The sequence below is a fragment of the Ahaetulla prasina genome, chromosome 3, assembly GCF_028640845.1.
Source record: "Ahaetulla prasina isolate Xishuangbanna chromosome 3, ASM2864084v1, whole genome shotgun sequence".
NCBI lineage: Eukaryota > Metazoa > Chordata > Lepidosauria > Squamata > Colubridae > Ahaetulla > Ahaetulla prasina.
In genome coordinates this window covers 94,443,662-94,471,637 of record NC_080541.1, presented here as the reverse complement: position 1 = coordinate 94,471,637, position 27,976 = coordinate 94,443,662, and the positions used below count along the sequence as shown (strand labels likewise).

General features: G+C 38.9%; 1 protein-coding gene across 1 annotated transcript in view; it reads right to left on the bottom strand.

Moving 5' to 3' along the window:
- Positions 1-27,976, bottom strand: part of CDH12 (cadherin 12) — a 458,316-nt gene that overhangs the window by 44,965 nt on the left and 385,375 nt on the right. Inside the window, exon 8 of the mRNA XM_058176923.1 lies at positions 7,814-8,001. Coding sequence (XP_058032906.1) covers positions 7,814-8,001 — 188 coding nt within the window. The remainder of the gene's footprint in view (positions 1-7,813; positions 8,002-27,976) is intronic.

Sequence of the window (27,976 nt, the reverse complement as noted above, 5' to 3'; positions counted from 1 at the left end):
CAAAACAGAGCTTCAGAAAAAAAGCCTCCAAAGCTCTGTTTGGGGCTTCTCTTCTGAAGCTTCATTTCTGATGCTTTTTCAGCCTCTGAAACCTCCGTTTGAAAAGCTGGGCAGGGCTACATTCGGAGTATAAGGCACACCCAGATTTTCACCCTCTTTTTTGGGGGGAAAAGGTACGTCTTATACTCTGAAAAATACAATATATTCAAAAGTTAAACATTTATTAATATTCTAATGTTAATAAAGTAGCTCTAATTATGGTGAGACAGAACTAAATATACAAACACATATGAAGGCATTAAAAAACACCAGAGGGAAAGATCACACACACACACACACACACACACACACGTACACATCATGAATTGATCCAAGGACAAATATTTACTGTAATTAACTCTGCCACTTCCCAATGTATTTCCTTTCCATTTAAACCTCAGGTGGAATCTGAATTGTTCCACTTTGGAGCAAACCCCCCTGCCCCTAAAATCACAGCTCAGCTTTCATAACAATTCAGGATTCGAAGAAAGGGCTAACTGAATGCTTCTTTATTTCTTTTAATAATAGCAAAGAACACAACATAAGCAAAATGATTGGCCAGACAGTTGCTATAAAGAAAGCAGAAATACAAAAATAAAGGGACATATTTATGTTCATTCATAGTCTTTGCACAGTAACAGGAAACAAAACAGTGCTGTCTACCATCTGTAAAGACTAGCACAGCTAAACAGATTCTATATTTATCCACTGACTGGCATTGCGTGAACAGAATTAGGGAAGAATCCCTACACAGAATTAGGAATGCTGTTCAGTCTTTGTTTAAGAAAACAAGGCTCTTGTAAGCTCTCTTTAATTTAAGCATGCAGTTAGTAACCCACCAATCAAATAAATTTTGGTATTTGGGATTCCCATTCAATCTGCTTTCAGGAAGGAAAACATAAATGCAACAACCTAAAAATTTACAGTATATGAACCACTACAGGCTGGCAAACATATGGACAATTCCTTACATTATTCCGGTTCTTCTCCTGTTCCATCTGTAAGGTTTTGTCTGGGAAATGATGGCTTTAAAATACCTATTCACTAAACTGAAATGGGAAACATTAAAAACAAATGTTCACAATTTCTTTATACCTGCTTGCCCATAAAAATGTAAGATTAACTCTACTGAATTAAAACCAGGCCCATCTTAGATCAACGTTTTGTTTCTTACAATGGCAAATTGGATGTTTCTAGGTGCTCGCAAGCAGGAGAGAGTGAAATAGTCTTCATCACTTCATTTCAATTTCATTTCATTTCAATTTAGTTAGTAATTAAAAATATGCTACTTTCAACCCAGAGGAGCCTTCAACTCTATAGCTCAGTGATGGCAAACCTTTTAGAGACGAGTGCCCAAACTGCAACCCAAAACCCAGTTATTTATCGCAAAGTGCCAATACGGCAATTTAACCTGAATAATGAGGTTTTACTACCTAAAATAATGGTAAACAAGGCAGAGTTCAGCTAAACGTTCTAAGAAAAATGTGCTAAATGCACTTTTATGCCTCTTAATTTTTTTTGTTTTTGAAATATAACGTTTAGCAACAATAAAAAAGAAAAACTTTTGTAATATCATTTTTCTTTCCCTCCTCCCTCTCTCTCCCTCCCTCCTTCCCTCCCTCTCTCTCTCCCCCCTGTGGGAGAAACGCGATGGAGCTGGCCTGGGGCGTGCCCATAAAGAGCGCCCTGAGTGCCACCTCTGGCACGCGTGCCATAAGTTCGCCACCACTGATATAGCTCTTGTTCAACGTTGTTTCCTCGATGAATCTATCTTCTTTTGAAAGCATCCATGTTAATGGCTATCACTACATCTTGTTGAAACAATGCAGAAATAATAGAAATAGACTGCTTTGCTTTTCAAATTATTTTTACTATGAGATCTCAACTAACTTCTCCCCCCCCGCCCCAAACTCTGGCTGAGTTGTTACGTAATCTCTTGATCATTGAGTCAGATGGACCTTTCTAATCAGGGGTGGGCTTCAGGTCCTTCAGCAATGGGTTCACTGCCCCGTGGCTGGGTGGGCCTTGCCATGGTGGGCATGGCCTGCACCATGATGGTGGTGGGGGTGTTTTTCAGACTCCCCAGGCTCTGGAGGCTTTCCTCAAGCCTCTAGGAGGGCAAAAACAACTTCCCCTGGGGTCTGGAGGCACTCCGGAGACCGGAAACAGGCCCGTTTCTGGTCTTCTGGAACCTCTGGAAGGCCCATTTTTTGCACTCGCAGACCCTCTGTGTGGCCCCTGCACTTACCTGGAATGATGAACGGGCCACATGGAGACTCCTGGGAGGGGAGGGGCAGGGTGGGCGTGGCCAGCCAGGAGTGGCATTTGGGGATTCGCCGAACACCAATGATCCTTGGCTAGAAGATTGCCCGAATCCTGCCAAACTCCCAGGAGCCCACCCCTGCCTCTAATGGTGTGCTCAACAGAAGCAAAGCAAAGCGAAATGAAGCAACAAAACAAAACAAAACAAAACAAAACAAAACAAAACAAAACAAAACAATACTTCTTACGTAGTCAAACCTTTCTTAAATGCATGTGATCAGTTCCATAAATTTAATAATTCATTTGCAAAAATCTTGTGTTTCTTTTTCTTACTTATCGGCTCTCTGCCACTGCTCTTCTAATGCTTGCTGGCACAGAGTGAGCTATTGAAAGTATTAACAGCATGCCAAACTCACAGATCTCCCCAAGGAAATCAGGACAATCCTTTATGAATTTCTAGGAAAGGCTGTTTCTCAATAGTGGGGCAATCATCTAACTCTGCTACATTTTCTCGCTGCACAAACTTGATAAATATAGATAGACTACGGGCAACATGGGATATGAAATGAAAGCGAGTCAGGTTCTCTTTCAACCAGAATTCTATATGTTGATTGCCTTATCCCATATGTTGAAATGGTGCAGAAATACTATAAATAAATAGGCAGCTTTGTTTTCAATTGCTTTTCAAATTATAAACATTTATTTTGTTGTCCAATTTCCATGTGTCTGAAATAATGTTATAGTGAGAAAGAGACATGGTATACACCCTAGTAGTATAATAGGGAACCTTATGAAATGTGTTTCTTTTTCAAGTCATCTGAAAGATCATAATGGAGACAATAAATAATTTACTATATTTTTTTTCTTCGGCATATAAGACGTACCAGAGTATAAGATATGCCTTAGTTTTTGGGGAGGAAAATAAAGCTGATTGGTTGGTGGATTGACCTCCCAGAATACCTCCAATCAGCTGTTCCCAGAGGTGAATTTTAGTAACAGGTTCATTGGTTGTGAGCTCTGCACCTTGCTTTTTCAGCCTCTGAAACTCCGTTTCGGAGGCTTTTTTTCTGAAACTTCTTTTCAGAGGCTTTTTTCAGCCTCGGAAACCTTCGTTTGAGAGGCTGGGTGGGGATACACTTGGAATATAAGACACACCCAGATTTTCACCCTCTTTTTTGGGGGGAAAGGTATGTCTTAGACTCTGCAAAATACGGTATCTCTACTATGTACAGTGCCACGGTTTTAAAACTAAATAATGTTAATTTCTTGACCTCAATTTTCCACAGCATTCCTATTAGTTTGAACAAAATGCTACATCTTTCCTAGTATACTACAGAGTGGGTAACAATGAAGAATATTCTAAATAACTCTGCTTGTGGGTTAGTATGCATCACTGTGTATACAGAAGACTGTCTCAGAGTAAAATTGAAACATTCCCCTGTTCTTTCTTGCAACTGATTCAGTGAATATCTAGGCCAGGGATCTCCAACCTTGGCATGTTTGAGACTTGTGGGCTTCAACTCCCAGAATTCCCCAGCCCTCATGGCTGGCTAAGAAATTCTGGGAGTTGAAGTCCACAAAGTTGCAGAGGTTGGAGACTCCTGCTGTTCGCTATCTATCTATGATTTGGCTGTTCGAATGAATTCACCATCAATAAAATTCCTGCCTGTTATTTTTAAATTGCTGTTTTCCAGTTGAGTGTTTCTGTTGGCATTTCTTTCTTCAATATATAATAGCCTTTGTACAAGCTGGAGTAACAATAGCAACAGCACTTATATACTGCACCACAGTGCTTTTACAGCCCTCTTTAAGCGGTTTACAAAGTCGGCATATTGCCCCCAACAATCTGGGTCTTCATTTTACCCACCTTGGAAGGATGGAAATTTGAGTCAACCTTGAGCCTGGTGAGATTTGATCTGCAGGCAGCCGGCAGGCAGTAGAAGTAGCCTGCACCACTGCACCACCATGGCTCACTAGCGTGAGATACTTCATGTGATGCTGTCCAGCATAATCAGATTTTTAAAGTTGTCAAGGTTGAGAAACACTGGGCTACAATAACAGAAATTAGAAAGCCTGTGCCTTTCCCTCCAAAAACTATCAAGGTGGACCAGCTTAATTTTCTTTCTAAAGTCTTCCCCCCACCCCCCAAAAAAATTGTGTTTTGCACATGATCTTCAAGGTCATCTCGATGATTCTATTTAATACTTCTTATCAGTCTCTGAGGCTTATTCCTTCTGATGTTAGGATGGGAGAATCTGAGGCTCTGAAAACTATTCACTCCCTTTCTGAGCAGCTAGCATTCTTGCTGCATTCAGCTGGTACGTGTGTGTGTGTGTGTGTGTGTGTGTGTGTGTGTGTGTGTGTGTGTGTGTGTGTGTATGTATATATATATATATATATATAAATATATATATATATATATATATATATATATATATATATATATATATATATATATTCCAATAGAAGGGTAGGAAAAAAGAAATAACAAAAGGCATCCACCAAACGTTTCTCCATTCCTATTCCTATCTTGCAAGTTACAGCTGACAGAACATAAAGTATTTTTGAATTACTCCAAATTAGAATCCCCTAAATAAATAATAAAATTGCTTTGCTAGAGACCGTAAACATACTTTTCAGCTATAATGCTAATAATGCATTAAACTTGGCTTAGTTTTATTTGGCTGCTATTTTTACACAAACCACTATGTGGCATCAGAAGACATAAGATTATCAGCAAAGTACTAGACATACTTGGGAAATAGCAGGGTTGTAGTCTGTTTTAAAGTCAAAGAGTTAGCAACTGCAGTTTTGAGATATAAGATGAGCTACACATATCTACTCTGCCCTTTCCCCAAAAATTCCGTGTTACAGAAGTAACTGAAAATAATTAGAAATAGAATCTAATATATATTCCTCCAGCCAACAAATTTGTTATTTTCCCTTTAGGCAATACAAAATGTTTTGACATGCATTCAAACATACATTAATAACAAGTATTGGAATATATCTTATTTAACTTTACTGCAGTCATTAACTAGCACAAGAAATTTGGCGTTCAAATATTCAAAATATCCAAAATTAAATTCACAATGCCAAGATAGTTAAGGAAAGTACATACAGATCCTCCCCCACAAAAAAAAATGGTTAAAAGACAATCTGAAACCAAATATACTAAAAAGCTTATTCAACCTACACATATACAAGAAAAAATTAAAATTAGCAAACTGGATAATATAAATTTAGAATAGCAATATAAAATACAAGTACTACAGAAATGTACATGAACACAAACACACAAACACACGTGCATGCATACATACATGCACACACATACACAGTGTGTGTATGTGTGTATGTGTTTGATGTATGTGGGATATATAGGAAAGAAACAGCAAAGGAAAAAGAAAACCGATTTTCAACTTTCTATGTTACAAATATGAATTAAAAAACCAAATCAAACTCTTACTCTATGGCTAACATAAATCTACATTATTTCTGAAATCCCATATACCTCTAATCATCAAATCCCCAAATCAACATTTCACTAATTTCAGATCGCCAGAACCATGGTGGTGGTGCAGTGGTTAGAATGCAGTATAGCGGAATAATTCTGCCGACTGCCAGCAGTTTGATTCTCACTGCCTCACCCATACAAGGTCAATAAAACAAGGACCCAGTTTGTTGGGAGCAATAGGCTAACTCTGTAAACTGCTTAGAGATGGCTGTAAAGCATTATGAAGCTGTATATAAACTTAAATGCTATTATTATTGCTGTTCTTTCAAAATAATCCAAAAGTGATTTCCAAGTAGAAACAAAATTATTCAAGGTGATTTCTTTAAACAAAGCTGTCTATTTCACCATCTCTGCCAATTCCGTTAACTTCACCATCCATTTTTCCATTGTAAAAGAATAAGTATTTGAACATCCTTCTATCTTTGTGCATATAAAAATCTCGCTGCTGTTATCACATATATAAACAAAGTTCCATAAGGTTTCCATTTGTTCCTCTATTAAATCCAAAAGAAAAGTCTCTGGTTTCAATTGTACATTCACTTTTAAAATTTCCTGGATCAAAACACATATCTGCTCTCAGTATTTTCTACCTTTCTTGTATGTCCACCAGAGATGAAAGAAAATGTACCTTTTGTTAGACTTCCAACAAATATTTGAAATTCCCTTTTATATTTTTTGTACATGTATCCAGTGTCATATGACAGTATGCATCATTTTATAAAATATCTCTTTAAGATTATAATTCAATGCCGTGACAGTACTGATGATCTGAATTCAATTGCTACTTGGTTTTGTGAACCTGGCTCAGTGGGAAACAATTCAGATAGATTTTACTGATGACAAATACTAAATTGCTAATAGCTAATGACTGGATGAAGATATAAACAACAACATTGAGATCAAAAGAGGAATTCCAAGCAGATTTTGTGGAAAACTAGATGCAGACTAAGGGCTCACTCATGCACATGGAAACATAATGGTTGATTAAGCAGGAGTGGATGAAGCAAATCTGAAATCTGAAATATTCTCAGTAGAAAAGGTAATGTTTATATTGTTTTCAATATTTTCTTCCCCAGTAGAGAGATGGATGTTGTAGCTATGTGGGGCAGCACAGGAAAGCTTTTTTTTTTTTTAATGTCAGTGCCTTTCTTCATCTAAAACCGCTCACATTTACTTTTACATAAACTATCTCCAAACAAGCCCCAGGGTGCAATTACTTTTTACAGATTTACAGAGAACTGAAAGTTTATTGAAGTTGTACAATTAAGCCAACTATGTAACAATAATTCAGATTAGCCTTAGATTTTGGTTATGCATGGGTTCAGCTGCTTGAGCTTATACTACAACAAACCCCAATTAGAAAATCTGTTTCAGAAGGTTACAGACATATACAATCTAGTGCCCATAATAATGTCCCCCCCACCATTTCATTTTCTTGGTCCTGATAAGCTTGAGTTTGCAGGTTCAAAATGTTTTGATTGTACAAGGAAAAGGTTTGTGACATGATGCTACAGGAGGATCACGCCATCCGGTGCTTCTGCATAATCAGCAAGTCTTTAAAAATATAAATACCCTTCGTGAAATGAAAGAAACAGAGCAAAAATCCCCAAACAAAACATGCGCTGACTAAATTGAGTTTGTATAACAAGCCTTAGTTATGGTCTTCCATTTCACTTGAACTGGGTCAATCTCTACTTAAAGAAGAAGCCAGGATTTTAAACCATGATTTGAAATATTGTTCCCTATCCTGACATTTTCAGAAGAGTACGAGCATACTTACCACTCTGAATGAAATGACCAAGTTTTATTTTCATGCCAAAATTTTAAAAAGTTTGCACTTGGACAAAAGCCATAATTACCTAAATATGAACATGTAAATCATACATCAGGGTCATTTTCCATTCAGTCACCTATGTCAGTAAGTCTGGTATCTTATCAGTTTATCTGAGCAGATTAAATTGAGGTAGACAGTTATCCTGTATCTTTGCTAAATACCTTTTTCAGTTTGATGATTCCTTCTTGTGTGTTCTCATCTGTGCTAATGTCAAATAAGTTCCCCCCATCTCCTGGAACAATGGTATATTCAATTTCAGCATTTTTCCCAAAGTCAGGATCCACTGCTCTGATTCTTCCAACAGCTGAACCAACAAGAGATGACTCTGGTACTTTTAGGTGGAAGATACCTAAGATGAAGTGACAATTAATTGGATCATCCCTTGACCAGTTATAAAGAATTTATCAGAGAACAAATATATCCTACATTATCATTATTAACACACCACACCACAAGGACTATGTAACCCTTATATTAATACAGATAGAAATCTTCCTCTATGTATGAGAGCTAGCAAATCTCAAATTCTTACATAAAACATTACCATCGTACCACATGCAAATATCACACATTCTGAGAACACAAATCTTCTTTAATTAGCAATGAGTAGCGATAGACTTAGAACTTAGAATAACTTTATTGTCACTTTGAATGTATACTAATCGGCATACATTAAAATGAAATTTTGCTGCATAAAGGTCTCCAAGGGTCACCACTTCCAATGTACACTACATAAACATGACAAAATAAATAAATAAATATTTATTTATGTATATACCCACACATATATATATGACCCAGAGAAACAACACAGTCTAGTTTGGATGTATACACATATATGGTGAAAAAAGTGAATCTTCCAAGTTTACCAGATGGATGGCACAGGGAACAAAGCTGTTACAGAATCTGATAGTCCAGCTAGAAATACTTTGAAACCTCCTCACAGAGGGCAGCAACAGAAACAGACCGTAAAGAGGGTGTGTGGGATCTCTAACAATGCTTTGAGCTCTAAGCACATAGCGTTTATAAGCAGTATCCTGAATAACAGGAAACAAGCTTCTTATAATCTTCTCAGCTGTCCTTACCACTCTCTGTATGGACTTTCTATCTGAGGCACTGCCATCAAACCAAATAGTGATGCAGTTTCTTAAAACACTCTCAGTTATGCCTCTGTAAAAAGTGGCTAGGATAGAAGGAGAAAGATGCAGGAAATGCAAATGCTGGTTTGCACGCTTCACTAAGGATGATGTGTGGAGAGATCAGTTCAGATTGTTAGTTATATGCATCCCAGATACTTAATACTGTTGACCACCTCTACAGCTACATCCTTGATACTGAGTGGAGTATGACTATGCCGGCTCTTTCTAAAATCTGCAATGATCTCCTTTGTTTTATAAACATTTAGAACCATGTTATTACACCAGTCCACCAGAGCCTTCACCTCTTCCCCAAAAGCATCTTCATTGTCATCCCAGATAAGATCCCCACTGCTGTATAATTCACATACTTCACAATATGATTTCTAGCAGATTTGGCAGAGCAGTCATGGGTCATCAAGGTGAACAGCAGTTGACTCAAGACACAACCCTGTGGGGAACCTGTACTCAAGAGATGGAGTTGGAAACTTTTTTTTCCAACTCGTGCAAACTGGGGCCTATCAATAAGGAAATCCAGTATTCAATTACATACAGGAGTATTAAAACCTAATAGGCCCAGTTTGTTCACCAAATGCTGAGGAATGATTGTGTTGGACGCCAGACTAAAATCAACAAACAGCATGTGCACATGCGTATTCTTCTTCTCCAGGTGTACCAAGCTAAAATGAAGCAAACAGGAAAGTGCATCATCTATAGAGCAGTTCTTTTGATAAGCAAACTGTAATGAGTCAAATGTAGGGGGAAGGCATGAGACAGATCTCTCAAGACACTTCATTATAATGGAAGTGAGTGCAACTGATTGGTTATCATTAAGGCATGTAATTATAGTTTTTGGGGGCACTGGCACAATGATTGCAGTCTTAAAACATGATGAAACCATGGCCTGATGCAACGAGAGATTGAAGATGTCTGAGAAAAGAGTGGCCCGTTGGTCAGCACTCTCCTTAAGTACATAAGGGCTCTCTCTCACATGCATATGCAGTAAAAGTATCTTCCTTCCATTCTTGAATTGAAAGAAAAAAATGTCAGGTTTTTTTTTAAATGCATGATCGATGTGTTCCACATACTATATATAACATGGGATGGTTTCTCAGGCAGCACTGGCAAAATCCTTACTGTCCTTTCCTCTCCCAAACAGGAGCCAATGGGAAAATGAGCTGCCAATAGCAACTTTGGATGTGTGCAGGATGACAAACGACTTTGTTCAAAATCAAAGCTTGGATGAGTAGAGCTTCTCTTGGTGAATGGCCTTTTAATGTAAGGGGGAAAAAATGTCCATGTTACATTTCCAAAATGAATCAGCACCAGGACAAGAGCAAAAACATTTATGGTTATTTTAATCCAGATTGGAAAACAGCCCCTTTTCTTTTTCTGATGGCTGCTGGGAATTCTGGCCATTTACTACTGATATTCCTATAGAATTGTATGGATATGATTTCTAAACTCTTGGGAAAAAGAGCGCTGCAATGAAGCATAAGGCAGTCTGCTGTAGTTTTCAACAAAAGTGGTCAGAGGGTGGTCTTCTCTCACAAAAACAAATAACTGGTGGGCTGAAGATGACACCAAAAATGTTAAGACCATGTATAATCTTGGAGTTTCAAGTTACGCGTTCATAGATGAAGTTCTGATGTTACCACAGCAACGGTCGTTTTGATGTAACATCTCTGTCGGACAGCGTTAAAACAGATGATCTGAAAAATCCTTTTCATTGCTTGAAGTGTCCCCCTTGTCAGTAGGAAGAACTTTTAATAGTTAAAACTTTTTTGACAGAATGTCTCCACTGTTACAATATGCTCCTATTCCAAAAAGGAAGAATAATGTCTAACATTTTGATAATTATTTGATTATTTGATAATTATTTCCATCAAAACTAAAAGGCTGGGCTTTTGTGCTGACGGTAGAGATGGCCTCATCTCCCACCCTTTAATAAATAGGGCATTAGAAGAAGAGAGGTTCTTGTGAAATTAGTTTCTTCATGTTTCAGGCTGCAAGCTGGAGTATCATGTATGAATTTGGTTTTTTTTACACCCTAACAAAAGAGATTATACAAATAGACTTTGTTAGTTTAGTTGAAATGAGATCTCCATGGTTCCTGAGACCTTAAGAGAAAATATATAACATTAAATCTTGCATGTGTGAGGGTCGCAGCACATGCACAGAACTTGACTAATGAAGAGGTTATCTATATTTTCATATGTCAGAGTATTCCAAAGCACTTAATGCCTCTAAAGCTGAGTATTGTGCCTATGATATTATCCTTCTATTGTTCCTTTTGAAATTGTACAGAAAAAATGAAGACAGATGATAACAAAGATTAAGCAGTTGAAGTATACCAGGCATTTTTTTTTTAGCATTCAGAACTATATGTTCTTTTTAAAAAACACTAAAAGATGACGTCAATGGGTCAGAAAAATGGGGGATTCATAAGAATAAGTGGAGTTTCACATGTGGTAAGTTTTATGAGGACTTGGATATGGTATTCTATTTGTATGGATGTGTAAACTTAACTGGAGGTTATATCACTTCTCTTTTCCCAAAAATACATCAAGGAATCATAATGCTGGGCAGAACAGCATGATACTAAAATTCAGAGGCGGAAAAAAAAGAGGAGCTAGGAGGCATATATGTTCTACTTCTGAGCAAAAGCTTTATTTATTTAAGCTATCCTTTACACTGACTGTGATTTGGCGCATGTCAATTTCTAAGTGTGCCATCAGGTTCAAAGAAAATCTCTACTATTTGTGCTTAACATTGGATCGCCTAAGAATTGCTAGACACAAGTTCCTAAAATTGCAATTCCATGCATGCTGAAACTGTAAAATAATTATTTACATTTAGAAGGATTTACTTCTAAGTAAATATGACTGAGACCACCTGCACTTAGTAAAAAATACCTAAGTTTCAGGACAGACAAGATTTTTAAGTCTGACTATGAATTTCAACCCCAACACACATATTTGTTTTGTTGTTGTTTTGTTTTGTTGTGTTGTTATTTTAGTTATTCAAGTGCAGAATGACTGGGAATATGTGGAAATATAAATCAAGTTCCAGACACATAAATCTGACAGATTTTTTTTGAGGATATATAATATTAGTTGATGAATATCATTTCTTTTTGACTATTGTACATTAGCACCACTATGTTTTCAAAATATTTTCATATTTTGTAAAATATGGAATAAAGCTGTGCAAATCCTTCAAGAGAATTCCAGTTTGCTAAAAAAAAAAAAAAAAAAAAAAGGCCATGAGACTTGTATGCAGAGAAAAGACAACCTATGAAGTGGCCACATAAGCCTTAAAAACACATACCGTATTTTTTGGAGTATAAGATGCACCTTCCCCCCCAAAAAAAGCGGGTGAAAATTCAGGTGCGTCTTATACACCAAATGTAGCCCCATCCATGCACTGGCCCCCACCTTTTGGCCTTTGCCTCCTAGCAATTTACCTCCTTGCACCAAGCAGCAAGGAGAAACAGCCCATTTCAGCTTCAGCACAGTCTAATAAGCACAAGTTGATTGCCTCTCTACTCTCAGCCGTTTTGCAGGGGCCTCTGCTGCTTTCTGCAAGGAGGTAAATTGCTGGAAGCAGATTTTTTTTTTCTTGTGCTATGCTAAGCTGAAAATGAAAGTAAAGCTGTCTATTTGCTGTTTGCTGCAACGAGGCAAAATTCCTGGGAGGCAGAGGCAGATTTCTTTTTCTTGTTTTCCTCACCAAAAAAGGTAGGCGCATCTTATAGTCCGGAGCGTCTTATACTCTGAAAAATACGATAGTAGCTTCAGTGATTCAAAAGCAGGGTTATTTATTTATTAGACTTTTATTCTGCCTTTACTACTTTATAAGTAAGTCAAGGCAGTGACCATACGTCATAGTCCTTCCTCTTCCAATTTTCTCCCAACAACCATAAAGCACAACTGCATTGCTACCAATGGTAATCCCTGTGGTTGTGGTTGCCAATGTTATCTGAATCCACTGTCATTAGGTAGGGCACTTTCTTACTGGTTCCCCACAACCAAAGTCAGTGGGGATGTTGGCAGGAAGTTGCAAGTCCCCAGCTGCAGACAATAAGTGATTCCTGCCAACTGGCGGAGGAAGCATATTCTTTGGAGTCTACCATCAAGCTCATTTTCTTATTGTTGCTGAATTGCGTAAGTAAAATCCAGCGTGATATACTGAAACTGAAATTTTCTTTATTAAGATTTTTGACCAGCATTAAAAATAAGAAAAAAAGAAAACAATTTTTATAGCAAATCTATTATCTTTCAAAATCTCATAAAACAACAGAACCACACATCTAAGGTTAAGTTTTATGTAGCTGCTTAGTATTGATATTTGACCACTGAAAAAGTTAAGTGTGAACATTCCTTAAAAAATAATGATCAAAAAATGTACCTGTATCATATGAGCCCCAAATTTGGAAATAATTGACAAGAGGAACATATATCTTAAGTTATCATACATAGGTAGTCCTTGTTTATTCCACAACCATTCAGATTTATGATGGTACGCGAAAAGCTTTACAATCCTTTTACAAACATTTAAAACCTTCACAATATTCTTCAACCATGGTATCACGGTTAGAATCAGTATGTGTTGTCATGTGCCTGAACTATGGTAGTTTTCCCCTCTTTTTTTCCCTGCCGTCACAGAGCAGATTGATTGGAAAGATATATATTTTTTTGCAAGAAAATAAGATGTCTGTTCTTCTACAAATCAAAAAGAATGTGATTGTGCTGGCAACCTGAGACTTAGAACTGCAGGCACACTACACAGAGATCTTAAAGTACTCTCCTGAAATTTCTTTCTCTCCAATCTCTCTACTTTGGGGATTGGGAGAGGGAGCAAGCAATTTTTCCACACAATCCTTCCTTTGCCTTTTATGGATGTCAGTATAATCAAATTGTTCTTGATGTGTAGAAAAGCAAGTAGTTTACTCTCCAATCTCTCTGCTTCTTGGGGGGGGCAGGGTGAGAGGGGAATGATCATATAAAGCAGTGATTGCTTACAGAAACTGTTTGCTTTTCCCCATCCCTCACAGATTAGAGAGATTGGAGAGAAAGAGATTTCAAAAGAGTAAACTCTTTGTTCTTTTATACATTGGAAGCAAATGCAATCAGGAAACAATCAAGCAAAGGAAAGATTGCCTACAAAATCACTTGCATTCAGTGTGGACAACACAGTAAGCAGGGATTTAAATATTACAAAGGGTGAGGGAGTACTTAGGAGGCAAAAAAAGGGCAAAGGTATGAAATTGACTAGTCTTGTCTCTTTCCACAGGAAAGCATAATCATGGTCATGTGATTTCCCACTTAGCAACCACAACGTTTAATGCAGGGGTGTCCAAATTTGGCAACTTTAAGACTTGTGGACTTCAACTCCAAGAATTCCTCAGTCTGGTTTAATGGCAGAGTTACCAATCCCAAAGAGCAGTTAGTTGAAGGCTATCCGTAAGGAACACCATTGGAAGATGTGGACGAGAGTTTTCACTTCCTTAAGGTAATAAAATCATGCCTTATATGTTACCATTAAACAGAAAATATTGCAGACAGAATCATTCCAAACACATTATGGTGGGTGATAATTCAGGAGTTTTAGATACAGCTAATGCTTTGGAGCAAACGGCAAAATCAATATGTTTTAACTGAATGTGCTGTCATTTTACAATCCACACTTCTCTGGCCATAATTCAAACAGTTAAAAACCTGACTAGCAATAAGCTGATTTAAACTATTATATTAATAATCCTATATGGCCATGACTTCGGCAGGAGAAGGAGGTGATTTATGTGCAATTTTGAACTAGGATTATTCCAGGGTGTAAATTGTCATATGAATAAGGATCACAATTATACTTCCCTTCCAACATTCTGCAAATATATGCAGCCTTTAATGGAGAAAGTACAATAGAGTTGATATTGAAAATGGAGCCAAACCCCTTTTAGAACCCCTGGCAAATGGGTCATACAGATAGATTACTTTTCTATTCTTCATTAATGAGTACACTTATGCTTCCATCTTCAGAGGAGGATAACCAACTGGGGGATTTCTATTCTTTTCCTCTCCATTTTCTTTTAGAGAACTACAGAGCATTACAGTCCATTAAGAAAGAGGTTTCTGTCTTAAAAACAAACAAGCACATTTGGCTCACTCTCATGACTCTCACATCACAGAAGTTGCACACTGCTTATTTCAAACTGTTTGGGCTGCAAGAGGCCATTTGCAACAATCTGACATTCTAGCGTTTTCAACAAGAATGAAAATGGAGGTCGTTCAAATTAATCTGAAATTCTGATGGATTCTTCAACTCCTGCCAAACTCATATTTCTGATGACTTACTGTGTAATTATACTGCCATCATCCACCAGTAATAGTACCTTAGTAGCATATGGAACATCTTAATGGCTCTTACCTTGGCAGCACACTGTTAGGGGAAATAATGAAAACAAACAACTGAGGGATAAAATGTTAGATTCACTTTGCCATTTCCTTTGACTAATTACAGGGAAGAGAGATTGTATAAGAAGAAAGAATTAAGAAGTATGCAGTTTGCCTGACAGCCTTGTGAGGCTATTTCTCTTTTTCTGTTCAGAGTTATTGGCCTGTAGTAAATGAAGCTATGCACAAAGTAAATGCACTGAAATCAGCAAGGTCCCATTGATTTCGGTGAATCGCTGAATTATCCTTCCATATTGTACTTGTCCAAATGAGGGAATACTTAGTTTTATAAGAGAGCCATATATTGTATTTTAAAAATGGTGAACACATACATTAAGGAAAAAATGGGCAGAAAATGCACATTTGTGTGCATAACAGAAAATGAATTAAACTATGCAGACTGAGGAAAAAATATCCACAATTTTCACAGTAGGTTTAATAAAATGTGCAAATGGATTCAGAAATGAGACAGAATAAATGTAAGGTTAAAAACGAGAGCTGAAGCTTGAACTTGATGTATTCATTCATCCATTCTGATGACCTACCAAGTGAACACTACACATCAGTCATATAATCATGTATCAAGGATCTTACAGCCTATCTTGTTTTTGTAGGCTTACATATGGTCTACCAGCAATTTCATTTCTGATATGGACAAATAATAGTTTCAAAACACAACCAAATAATTATCAGGAAGGCAGGAAAGGAGGGAGGGAGGGAGGGAGGGAGGGAGGGAGGGAGGGAGGAAGGAAGGAAGGAAGGAAGGAAGGAAGGAAGGAAGGAAGGAAGGAAGGAAGTTGATTTCCTAGATCAATAGTTTGTTTCAAGAGTGAGATACTGAATTTTGGGTGGTTAAAAAAAAAGTGAGTTGGAGGAAAGAAAAGAGAGAGAAAATTGTGTTTTGTCAGGTGGAGTTGCAGGCATTAAATATGAGGAATGCATGTTTCTGATATGGGGAAATATTGGGCTAGAAAGAGAAAAGAGAGGACAAAAGACAAATGGAGAGGAACAATGGAACTCTGGTGGATGAGAACAAAAAAATCAAGAAAGGGGATTTGAGATCTAGCCTGAAAAAGAAAGCTGGAAAAGAACAGTGGCCAGTAGAAACTCAACTTAGATGGTTCATACAAAGAGGTAGCTGGTGATGGCAAGCTGATGGGGCCTGCAGGAGTCAGAAAATAACTTTTCTGGATACTGGTCCCCCCCCCTGCCCCCAGTAATCCATCATAATAAGTTTAACATGGCAGGATGTAATTTGTCCAAGTCTGCTGTAAAAATTTTGAAAGTTGACAGTACAAAATATAGGCTGGACTTCTACATTTTATTGAGTTTTATGCTGTGTTGGTTAGTTTTATGAAATATGAGGGAGATACACAGAAGCACGGGAAGAAAAACTATGGGGGGGGGGAAACCCTTTTCTACTTGATATTATTGCTAAAGGGACAATAATGGAAATAGAATAATCCTGTGAATTTTAGATTCAAAAGAATGGTCACATATGTAGGAGTCAGTGCGAGACTCCTGCAAAGGGCAAGCTGATTCCAAATGCCACACAATCTTGATTTATTTAAAGGCAACACACCATAATTTACACATGAACAAATTGCCTTTGCTCAGCTGAAGTTACCCAAATGGCAACAGTGACTATTGCAAAATGTCACATTGTATTAAGTTCCCTGCTTTACTTCTTACTTCCCCTGTGAAACATTTAACGTTTACAGTATAATTGAATTCACAGATATTATGTGAGCTCTGTGCACAACAGTGCCCCCCCACAACTGTCCCCTGATTTGATATATCAGAGCCGATTCACACAACCAAGTGTTCACGAAATTACACTGGTATGTAATTTGATCTCACTGTTTGCAGTTTGGTTTAGGCTTATTTCCTAAATTCTTAACTGGAGTTGTGTTTTTTTAATACATTATGAATTGTTAAAGCTGCTGAGCTTCTATAAATAAAAATTATAAATGTAAGTTCATCATTCAGGGTTGCATAACAGATTATGGCTCGTTCCAAATTCATATAAAGCTGGGAACAGTATTAAATAAAGAAGGTACCACCACTACATGTCCTAAAACTATTACTGATTGTACTTTTCCTTTGAACTAGTTATGGACTGTGACAAGTTCTGAGCAATCATATCATCAGCACCCTTGTTTGCCTGTGATTTCTCAATTCAAATACTTTTGCCCTTCCTTGTTTGAAATATTCCAACAGATAGGATAAGCATTTTATCTTAAATTCTTAATATAACCTCTTAAATTCAAGACACTGAAGACTAATTAGAACATGAAGTTGCCCTGTCCATGGAGATCATTAAGGAAGCTTTGTTCCCTCGACAGCTATTTGGGATTCTAATTTGGGTATCTAATTTCTATTTGGGTATCTAATTTTTACTTGATATTTCTTGCTGGCTGTCTTTCTTTCTACTAGGACTGTGCAGAGTTCCTGATTCAAAGTGGAGAAGGCAATTTGGAATACAGATGGATACACACATCACTGCTCTGGCACATCCCTCAATCAAACATGCGTTTTCCTGGGGCTGCATAGCTACTGTCACATGAGTATATGAAAATGTGCAGCTTATTTAAGGAGCCACTCATAGGTGCAATGTGTTTTTCACGTGTGGAATAACTTTATCCCCTTTGAATGTGGATCTCACCTCAACCTCACTTTTTACTATTCTTTCTAGCAACATCTTCAGGAAGTCTATATGCAAAGGGTTCCCTAAAGAAAGAAAGTTAATAAATGACTGCTTTATGAATTTATGTTACTGAAAGCATAAAAGATTATAAGCCTGTAAGGTTGAATACATGTGGCCCTTGTAATTCTTCATTTCATCGTCTCAATTTTTGCACATTGGTAGTTGCTAAATGCAGGACAGATAAAACTTGCATGCAAGTATGGTGCTTTTGTGTTATTCTACCTAATGGACAATGTTTGGAAGATGTTTATGTATGCACAAAATAGTGGATGGGGTTTTGCACAGATGTGAAATTTAAAGTCTCATTATCCATAAATTGGTTATCCATACATGGTTGGTTGAAATGGAAGAGCACGTGTGGGGGGTGGGGAGAGAGAGAGAGAAAGGATTATGTATAAATTCCAGTCCACAGCAACTGGATTATGAGTAGATTAATGAATAAAGTAAGCATTCAGTCCAACCACTTGAGACATGGAAGAAAAAGCTTTAAAATCTTTTCCCTCCTCTAGCAGAGATTAAGGCTGAGTTTAACCCTAACTCTAACCATCACATTCTTAATTCAGTTTTCTTTTATGCAAACAATTAAGCTGGCTGTCTTACTTTTTTTTCTAAAGTGAATTAAGGTCATGGCAATTTTTCAATTATCTGACTAGAAATTTCTGATGTGCGACAATTAAAATGAAAACTAGGTGCAGTTAACTTTGTTAGCAATTGCTTTACCTTTTGTGAGCATTATATCAATAAGATACTATTTAGTATTAAAATAAAATAGTGAGTATATTCAAACTGAAGTATTCCTATGGGAGATCACTGCTATGTATTATATATCTAATTGCTTTTGCATTCTTTTCTCCCAATAAGAAGCAATAAAGAAGCCAGGACTGAAATGCTATAAAATATGAATTATCCACTTCATTTAATTAAGTTTGATTCTATAATGCAAAATTTGTCTGAGATAATTATTTAGCTTCTATTGCTTAAACAAGTAAATAACACCATTTCACACTGAAGAAGTATGGAAGAAAAGACTTTAATATAACTACCTCTTTTAAATATCCAAGGAAAAGCATTATGCCTCCTGGTCTGTGGTTTATACTATACCTTAATCATAACCCCATTACTTGAAGTCCTCAAGTTGCAACTATTCATTCAATAACTGTTCAAACTTAATGCAGCACTGAACAAATAGTAGTTATGCTGAGTCTTGACTGTTGCAGTGCCCATGTATACACATGATCAGAATTTGGTCTCTTAGTAGCCTGCCCACACTTACATCAGCCACCCTGATGGCTTTTGCAGTTTTCTTCTTGCTGTGGTTGATAGGCTGCACCCACCTGTTTTACAAATTGCATATGACTTCTTGTGAGGTTTTGGAAGCCTCCGAAGCAGGGCAGCAAGTGTAGGGTGGCAAGGACAGCAGAGTGGCAGAACCAGAGAACTCTGGGTGGCAAGGGGTAAGAGGTAGTGGAGTGCAAAATAATAATGATGATGATGAAGAAGAAGAAGAAGAAGAAGAAGAAGAAGAAGAAGAAGAAGAAGAAGAAGAAGAAGAAGAAGAAGAAGAAGAAGAAGAAGAAGAAGAAGAAGAAGAAACTGGCAGAAAAAGCCACAAGTCAAAGGGCTAAATATCCCCCATTTGCATACCTTTTCCTAGGCCCTCTATGCTTGCACTGTGCCAACCACTTGCACATCCCAACCCTCCCGATCCTTCCCTCAAACCCTTGTGCACCCTTGCAATGGTGAATTTGAGCATTTGAAGTTGAGACATGGTTGAACAAATGGTGATTATTACCTATCCTTATGCAGTTTATTTTATGCATTTTCTGATTTTACACCAAGCTTAAATATCCTGAAGACCCCCAATGTGTTGGGAAAATAATTCCCAGAATTATGTTGGAACAGTTTTAGGTTAACCCAGGGGTCTGCAAACTTGGCTCTTTTAGGACTTGTGGACTTCAACAAGCTGGCTGAGGAACTCTGGGAGTTGAAGTCCACAAGTCTTAAAAGAGCCAAGTTTGCAGATCCCTGGGTTAATCCATTGGATTCCTTTATTCTTGGCCTACAACCATTCATTCCGTATCCATTCAAAGTTATGGATTGTGTCAGCACTGGAGGCCATCTTTTTCTTTGGATCTTCGGGGCTGCAACACTTAGTGCTGTGGGAAACTGAGAGGGGGGATTGCATGGAGTTGTAGAGATATTTAGCCATAATAACATTCTTTTCTCTGGGAGTCAAGGACGTTCAGCCTGCACCTGGAGTGGCGTGACTGGGAGGCATCTCCAGTTGAGACGGTTCATTGATTGGACCATATGATGGACATGTTGGTACAGGGGAAGGGACTTGGACTTTCTTTTAGGTGGAGAAAACCTGGAAACATTCAGATTCAGGTTTTCCCAGATGTGCCAATATGACATCTCTAATAAAATGGAACAGTGAGGAACTTCTGGCCTCAGAGTCTTCTTTCGTTGGGGGTGTTACTTGAACCCCTGACAGATGTTGCTGAATGAATGGTGGTTATGACCAGTCACTGGACTTCCATCCATTCCAGCACCTCCATGGTCATGTGATTGCAACCTGGGCACTTGGTAGCTAGTTTGCACTTACAACTAGTTGAAGCATGGCCAACAGTCCATGAGCGGCAGGGCTAGTTGCTCAAAGTAGCAAGACTGAAAGAAGCTGCAAAGTGCAAGGGGCAGAAATGGTAAGGATATAAGTGGGTGGGGGGACTTGAAGAAGAGACTCTCCCTAATCTTACCAAGCCTCAAGGCTGGCAGGAATCTTGCTGGTAATGGCACTGATTAGGTGAGTGTCACCTAATAATAGGTGGGATTCAGTTAATGATGGCAACTGGGACTGCAAGGATTGCTGTCACTAAGCAGTGCAGTCATGTGACATTGCATTTTATGACCCCATCACTTAGCAATGGAAATTCTGATCCCAATTGCCATTGTAACTTGAGGATTACCTATACACTAAGATGGTCAGAAATCCACTAGAGTTGCCATAGAACTGCCCTAATATATTTTGCCACTATTATACTGCAATCATTTAGTTGTTTAGTTGTCTAGTCCTCTAAGTTCACTTTGAACTTAGAGGAAATTTTCAGAATTATATATCAAAGACACCTATTTTATGCCATGTGACAAATACCTGATTTTTCTGGGATTTGGTAACTCTGTCTATGGCCAAACACAAATGAGTCTTCTCCAAATGTATTGGGATGACTCTCAATATTTCTAGAAAACATCATTAATATCAATAAGTAATTCTGACAACTACAGTTCCACCAAAATTTGGTCACAATCAAGTTGAGAAAGAATACACTAGCGCAGGGGTCAGCAACCTTAAACACTAAAAAAGCCACTTGGACCTGTTTCCTACAGGAAAATAAAACACACTGGGAGCCACAAAACCTGGGTGGGCATGGCCAAGTCGATGTCACTAACTCCCACATGACCACCTAGCCATGCCTACCCAGTCACAAAACTATTCACTATGTCTCTCTCCCCCTCTCCCTATCTCCCCCTCTCTCCCCCTGTGTGTCTCTCTACCTCTATATCTCTCCCTCTCCCTACTCTCTCAGTCCCTCTGTGTATCACTCTGTATATATCTAATTGCTTTTGCATTCTTTTCTCCCAATAAGAAGCAATAAAGAAGCCAGGACTGAAATGCTATAAAATATGAATTATCCACTTCATTTAATTAAGTTTGATTCTATAATGCAAAATTTGTCTGAGATAATTATTTAGCTTCTATTGCTTAAACAAGTAAATAACACCATTTCACACTGAAGAAGTATGGAAGAAAAGACTTTAATATAACTACCTCTTTTAAATATCCAAGGAAAAGCATTATGCCTCCTGGTCTGTGGTTTATACTATACCTTAATCATAACCCCATTACTTGAAGTCCTCAAGTTGCAACTATTCATTCAATAACTGTTCAAACTTAATGCAGCACTGAACAAATAGTAGTTATGCTGAGTCTTGACTGTTGCAGTGCCCATGTATACACATGATCAGAATTTGGTCTCTTAGTAGCCTGCCCACACTTACATCAGCCACCCTGATGGCTTTTGCAGTTTTCTTCTTGCTGTGGTTGATAGGCTGCACCCACCTGTTTTACAAATTGCATATGACTTCTTGTGAGGTTTTGGAAGCCTCCGAAGCAGGGCAGCAAGTGTAGGTGGCAAGGACAGCAGAGTGGCAGAACCAGAGAACTCTGGGTGGCAAGGGGTAAGAGGTAGTGGAGTGCAAAATAATAATGATGATGATGAAGAAGAAGAAGAAGAAGAAGAAGAAGAAGAAGAAGAAGAAGAAGAAGAAGAAGAAGAAGAAGAAGAAGAAGAAGAAGAAGAAGAAGAAGAAGAAGAAGAAACTGGCAGAAAAAGCCACAAGTCAAAGGGCTAAATATCCCCCATTTGCATACCTTTTACTAGGCCCTCTATGCTTGCACTGTGCCAACCACTTGCACATCCCAACCCTCCCGATCCTTCCTCAAACCCTTGTGCACCCTTGCAATGGTGAATTTGAGCATTTGAAGTTGAGACATGGTTGAACAAATGGTGATTATTACCTATCCTTATGCAGTTTATTTTATGCATTTTCTGATTTTACACCAAGCTTAAATATCCTGAAGACCCCCAATGTGTTGGGAAAATAATTCCAGAATTATGTTGGAACAGTTTTAAGTTAACCCAGGGGTCTGCAAACTTGGCTCTTTAGGACTTGTGGACTTCAACAAGCTGGCTGAGGAACTCTGGGAGTTGAAGTCCACAAGTCTTAAAAGAGCCAAGTTTGCAGATCCCTGGTTAATCCATTGATTCCTTTATTCTTGGCCTACAACCATTCATTCCGTATCCATTCAAAGTTATGGATTGTGTCAGCCCTGGAGGCCATCTTTTTCTTTGGATCTTCAGGGCTGCCACACTTAGTGCTGTGGGAAACTGGAAGAGGGGATTGCATGCAGTTGTAGAGATATCTAGCCATAATAACATTCTTTTCTCAGGGAGTCAAGGACGTTCAGCCTGCACCTGGAGTGGCGTGACTGGGAGGCATCTCCAATTGGGACAGTGCATTGATTGGACCATGTGATGAACATGTCGGTGTTGGGCAGGGACTTAGACTTTCTTTTGGGTGGGGAAAACCTGAAAGTTTTCAGATTCAGGTTTTCCCAGATGTGCAATATGACATCTCTAATAAAATGGAACTTTGAGGAACTTCTAGCCTCCGAGTCTTCTTTCATTGGGGGTGTTACTTGAACCCCTGACAGATGTTGCTGAATGAATGGTGGTTATGACCAGTCACTGGACTTCCATCCATTCCAGCACCTCCATGGTCATGTGATTGCAACCTGGGCACTTGGTAGCTAGTTTGCACTTACAACTAGTTGAAGCATGGCCAACAGTCCATGAGGCAGGGCTAGTTGCTCAAAGTAGCAAGACTGAAAGAAGCTGCAAAGTGCAAGGGCAGAAATGGTAAGGATATAAGTGGGTGGGGGACTTGAAGAAGAGACTCTCCTAATCTTACCAAGCCTCAAGGCTGGCAGGAATCTTGCTGGTAATGGCACTGATTAGGTGAGTGTCACCTAATAATAGGTGGGATTCAGTTAATGATGGCAACTGGGACTGCAAGGATTGCTGTCACTAAGCAGTGCAGTCATGTGACATTGCATTTTATGACCCCATCACTTAGCAATGGAAATTCTGATCCCAATTGCCATTGTAACTTGAGGATTACCTATACACTAAGATGGTCAGAAATCCACTAGAGTTGCCATAGAACTGCCCTAATATATTTTGCCACTATTATACTGCAATCATTTAGTTGTTTAGTTGTCTAGTCCTCTAAGTTCACTTTGAACTTAGAGGAAATTTTCAGAATTATATATCAAAGACACCTATTTTATGCCATGTGACAAATACCTGATTTTTCTGGGATTTGGTAACTCTGTCTATTAAACACAAATGAGTCTTCTCCAAATGTATTGGGATGACTCTCAATATTTCTAGAAAACATCATTAATATCAATAAGTAATTCTGACAACTACAGTTCCACCAAAATTTGGTCACAATCAAGTTGAGAAAGAATACACTAGCGCAGGGGTCAGCAACCTTAAACACTAAAAAAGCCACTTGGACCTGTTTCCTACAGGAAAATAAAACACACTGGGAGCCACAAAACCTGGGTGGGCATGGCCAAGTCGATGTCACTAACTCCCACATGACCACCTAGCCATGCCTACCCAGTCACAAAACTATTCACTATGTCTCTCTCCCCCTCTCCCTATCTCCCCCTCTCTCCCCCTGTGTGTCTCTCTACCTCTATATCTCTCCCTCTCCCTACTCTCTCAGTCCCTCTGTGTATCACTCTGTATGTGTCTATGTCTCTCTCATCCCTGTCTGTTTCACTCTATATGTGTCTCTCTCTGTCTCTCTCTCTCTGTATGTGTGTGTGTGTGTCTTCCCCCCTCCTTTCAGTGATCGTCCTCCTCCTCCCCTCCTCTAATAACTCCCTGGCTGGCTGTGGCTGAGCTGGGAGCATTTGCACACACAGGGAGACTCCAGCCTGAAGTGGCAGAAAGTGAAGGCTATCTTATGTGCAAATAAGGGGCCGGTTTAGCTCACGCTGGTAAAGCCTGTTATTAAGAACACAGTAGCCTGCAATTAACAGAGGGATGCATAAACAGAGGGATAGAATCAAGATCACGTGAAGTGCTAGTACCACTTTATAATGCCTTGGTAAGGCCACACTTGGAATATTGCATCCAGTTTTGGTCGCCACGATGTAAAAAAGATGTTGAGACTCTAGAAAGAGTGCAGAGAAGAGCAACAAAGATGATTAGGGGACTGGAGGATAAAACATATGAAGAACGGTTGCAGGAACTGGGTATGTCTAGTTTAACAAAAAGAAGGACTAGGGGAGACATGATAGCAGTGTTCCAATATCTCAGGGGCTGCCACAGAGAAGTGGGAGTTGGGCTGTTCTCCAGAGCACCTGAGGGTAGAACAAGAAGCAATGGGTGGAAACTGATCAAGGAAAGAAGCAACTTAGAACTAAGGAGAAATTTCCTGACAGTTAGAACAATTAATCAGTGGAACGACTTGCCTGCAGAAGTTGTGAATGCTCCAACACTGGAAATTTTTAAGAAAATGTTGGATAACCATCTGACTGAGATGGTGTAGGGTTTCCTGCCTGGGCAGGGGGTTGGACTAGAAGGCCTCCAAGGTCCCTTCCAACTCTGATGTTATGTTATGTTATGTTAATTACTGCAGGTTCGAGCCTGGCCCAAGGTTGACTCAGCCTTCCATCCTTTATAAGGTAGGTAAAATGAGGACCCAGATTGGGGGCAATAAGTTGACTTTGTAAAAATATACAAATAGAATGAGACTATTGCCTTATACTCTGTAAGCCGCCCTGAGTCTTCGGAGAAGGGCGGGGTATAAATGTAAACAAAAAAACAAAACAAAAAAAAAATGTGGCGCGAAGGCAGGTACAGGGCAGCTTCGCTCCTGCACTCTTTTTTTTTTATTATTTACATTTATATCCCGCCCTTCTCTGAAGACTCAGGGCGGCTTACACTATGTTAGCAATAGTCTTCATCCTATTTGTATATTTATATACAAAGTCAACTTATTGCCCCCAACAATCTGGGTCCTCATTTTACCTACCTTATAAAGGATGGAAGGCTGAGTCAACCTTGGGCCTGGTGGGACTAGAACCTGCAGTAATTGCAGGCTGCTGCTGTTAATAACAGACTGCATTAGCAGCCTGAGCCACAGAGGCCCAGTGTGCACCACAGACCAAATGCAAGGTGCACGTGCATGCGCAGTGCATGCCAAAAGGAGGCATGGGTTAAGTAGAACAGCGCGTGGGTGTGTGTGATCAGCTGTGGCATGTGATTTTTTTTTTAACTTTTAAAAGCATTTTTTTTACAACCTATTCGGCCCAATAGGTTGTAAAAAATGCTTTTAAAAGTAAAAAAAGGCTTTGATGATTTCTTTTTTAAAAGAAGCGACAAGTGGGGAAGTGGGGACCGGGCGATTGGGTGAGCATGGGGGAGGGGGGGGAAAGGGGTTTTTGCTACCGGTTCTCCGAACCATCTGCCGCCATCGCTACCGGATCGGCCAATCTGGTCCATACCAGGAGCATTTCACCCCTGCCATAGACCCTGCAATCACTTCTTATGCTGATTGCTGCAGTACAGGACTATCTTTGAGGATGCAGTTGCTGCAAAATGCAGCAGCTTACTTGTTGGCAAATGGGAGCCTTGGTGCCACCTGCTATTAAAAAAATGAAAACTCCATTATTTATTAATATGCCTTTGTGTACAATTCAAGGGGCTAGACAAATACATAAACCCCTTTATAGCTTGGAATCTAAGTACCTGAATCCTTGCATACTTCAGCTTCACATACATTGCTTTAAATATTTCCTTTTTCTAGAAAACCAATATGTGATTCTCCAGAAAAGATATGTGAACATTTCAACCCTACAAATATTCCTCCTTAATGAAACTGATATGTATAACCAGATAATTTAAATGTTTATGCGTAAGCACAGCTTTCATGTAAAGAAATGGCAATCGTTTAGAAAGTCGGCTATAAGAGAATAATGTTGAATAAGACATGGAAATTCTTTACAAAAATACTTTCCTTCTAATGGGATTTTTTAAAGTTGTATGTTTTTTATGATGATGTGATTGGCCAACAATTTATAATAATTATAATAGTTCATAATTATTTATAATACTTTATAGTAATAGTTTATAATAATTAGATATTTGTCTTTCTCCCAGATTTTTCCCATAAAGCTACAAACTGCTGAATGAGATAATATTGCTAATCACTGTATCTACTTAAGGCACCAGGCTAGAAAGCAGAACGCTGTGAGTTCAAATCCCACCTTAGCCATGAAAACCAGGTAGGTGACTTTGGACCAGTCTTACTTTCTCTCTCTCTCAGCCTAATGCACCTCACAGAGTTGTTGTTAGGAAAATTGGAGGAGGGATATGTGCTGCATATGTTCCACCACCTTGAATTATTTGTAACAATAATAATTTAAATAAATAAATAGGAAGGATTTGGGTGTTGATGTAGCCTTAAACCAGGGGTGTGCTGCTACGGGTTCGCCCGGGTTTGGGAGAAACCATAGCTAACATTATGGCCGGTTCAGAGAACCTCCAAATGTTACCCCTGGATGGCTCCACCCCTCCCTTCCCATGAATCTCCACGCAGCCCATTTTGATGTAAGGTAAGTGCAGGGCCCACACAGAGGCGCAGAGAGGGGGAAAATGGGTCTCCTGGAAGCTCCATAGGGCCTCCAGAGTCTGGGGGAGGCAGTTTTCATCCTCCCATAGCCTCGAGGAAAGCCTCCGGGGCCTGGGGAAGGTGAAAACACTGCCCTCCGGCCGTGGTTCAGGAGACCGTCTAGGCCACAGCCACCTAGCAACCAGGCAGAGAACCCGTTGCTGAAATTTTTGAAGCCCACCCTTGCCCTAAACTACCCTAAACAAAATGTTAAACAAACTGGACATTAAACAAATACCAGATTTTATGATAAAAGGAAAGCAATAAAGCAATATTAAGAACTTGGTCATTAGAACTGAATCTCAAAGTCACATATATTTGTTGGCATATGGAATTTGTCCTCACTTAGAGAACTGGTGCGTCTAAAGCTATGGTTTGTACAATAACTTTCCACTAAAGCACAGTACATTCGATTCAATGAATCATTGAATAAGAAAACTGCTACAGGTTATGTTAATTTTTAATTTAATGATGTGATCTTTCTGTCCCAGCTTGTGCTGCTTGTGTTTTTCTCTTCCCAACAGAGGGCAAAGGCTGTTTCGGCTTTTGTGCCTGTTTATGTGATGGAGAGAAAAGATCTTCAACTTTAGCACTGAGCAGAGCAGAAGGGCAGGCTTCTTTGACAGCAAAAGTATCACTTATAAGGTATAGTTTTATACTGACAAATGCAGAGCTGTAAGATTCATTCTCAGGAAGTGTAAACAGGCCTTATCACTTGTT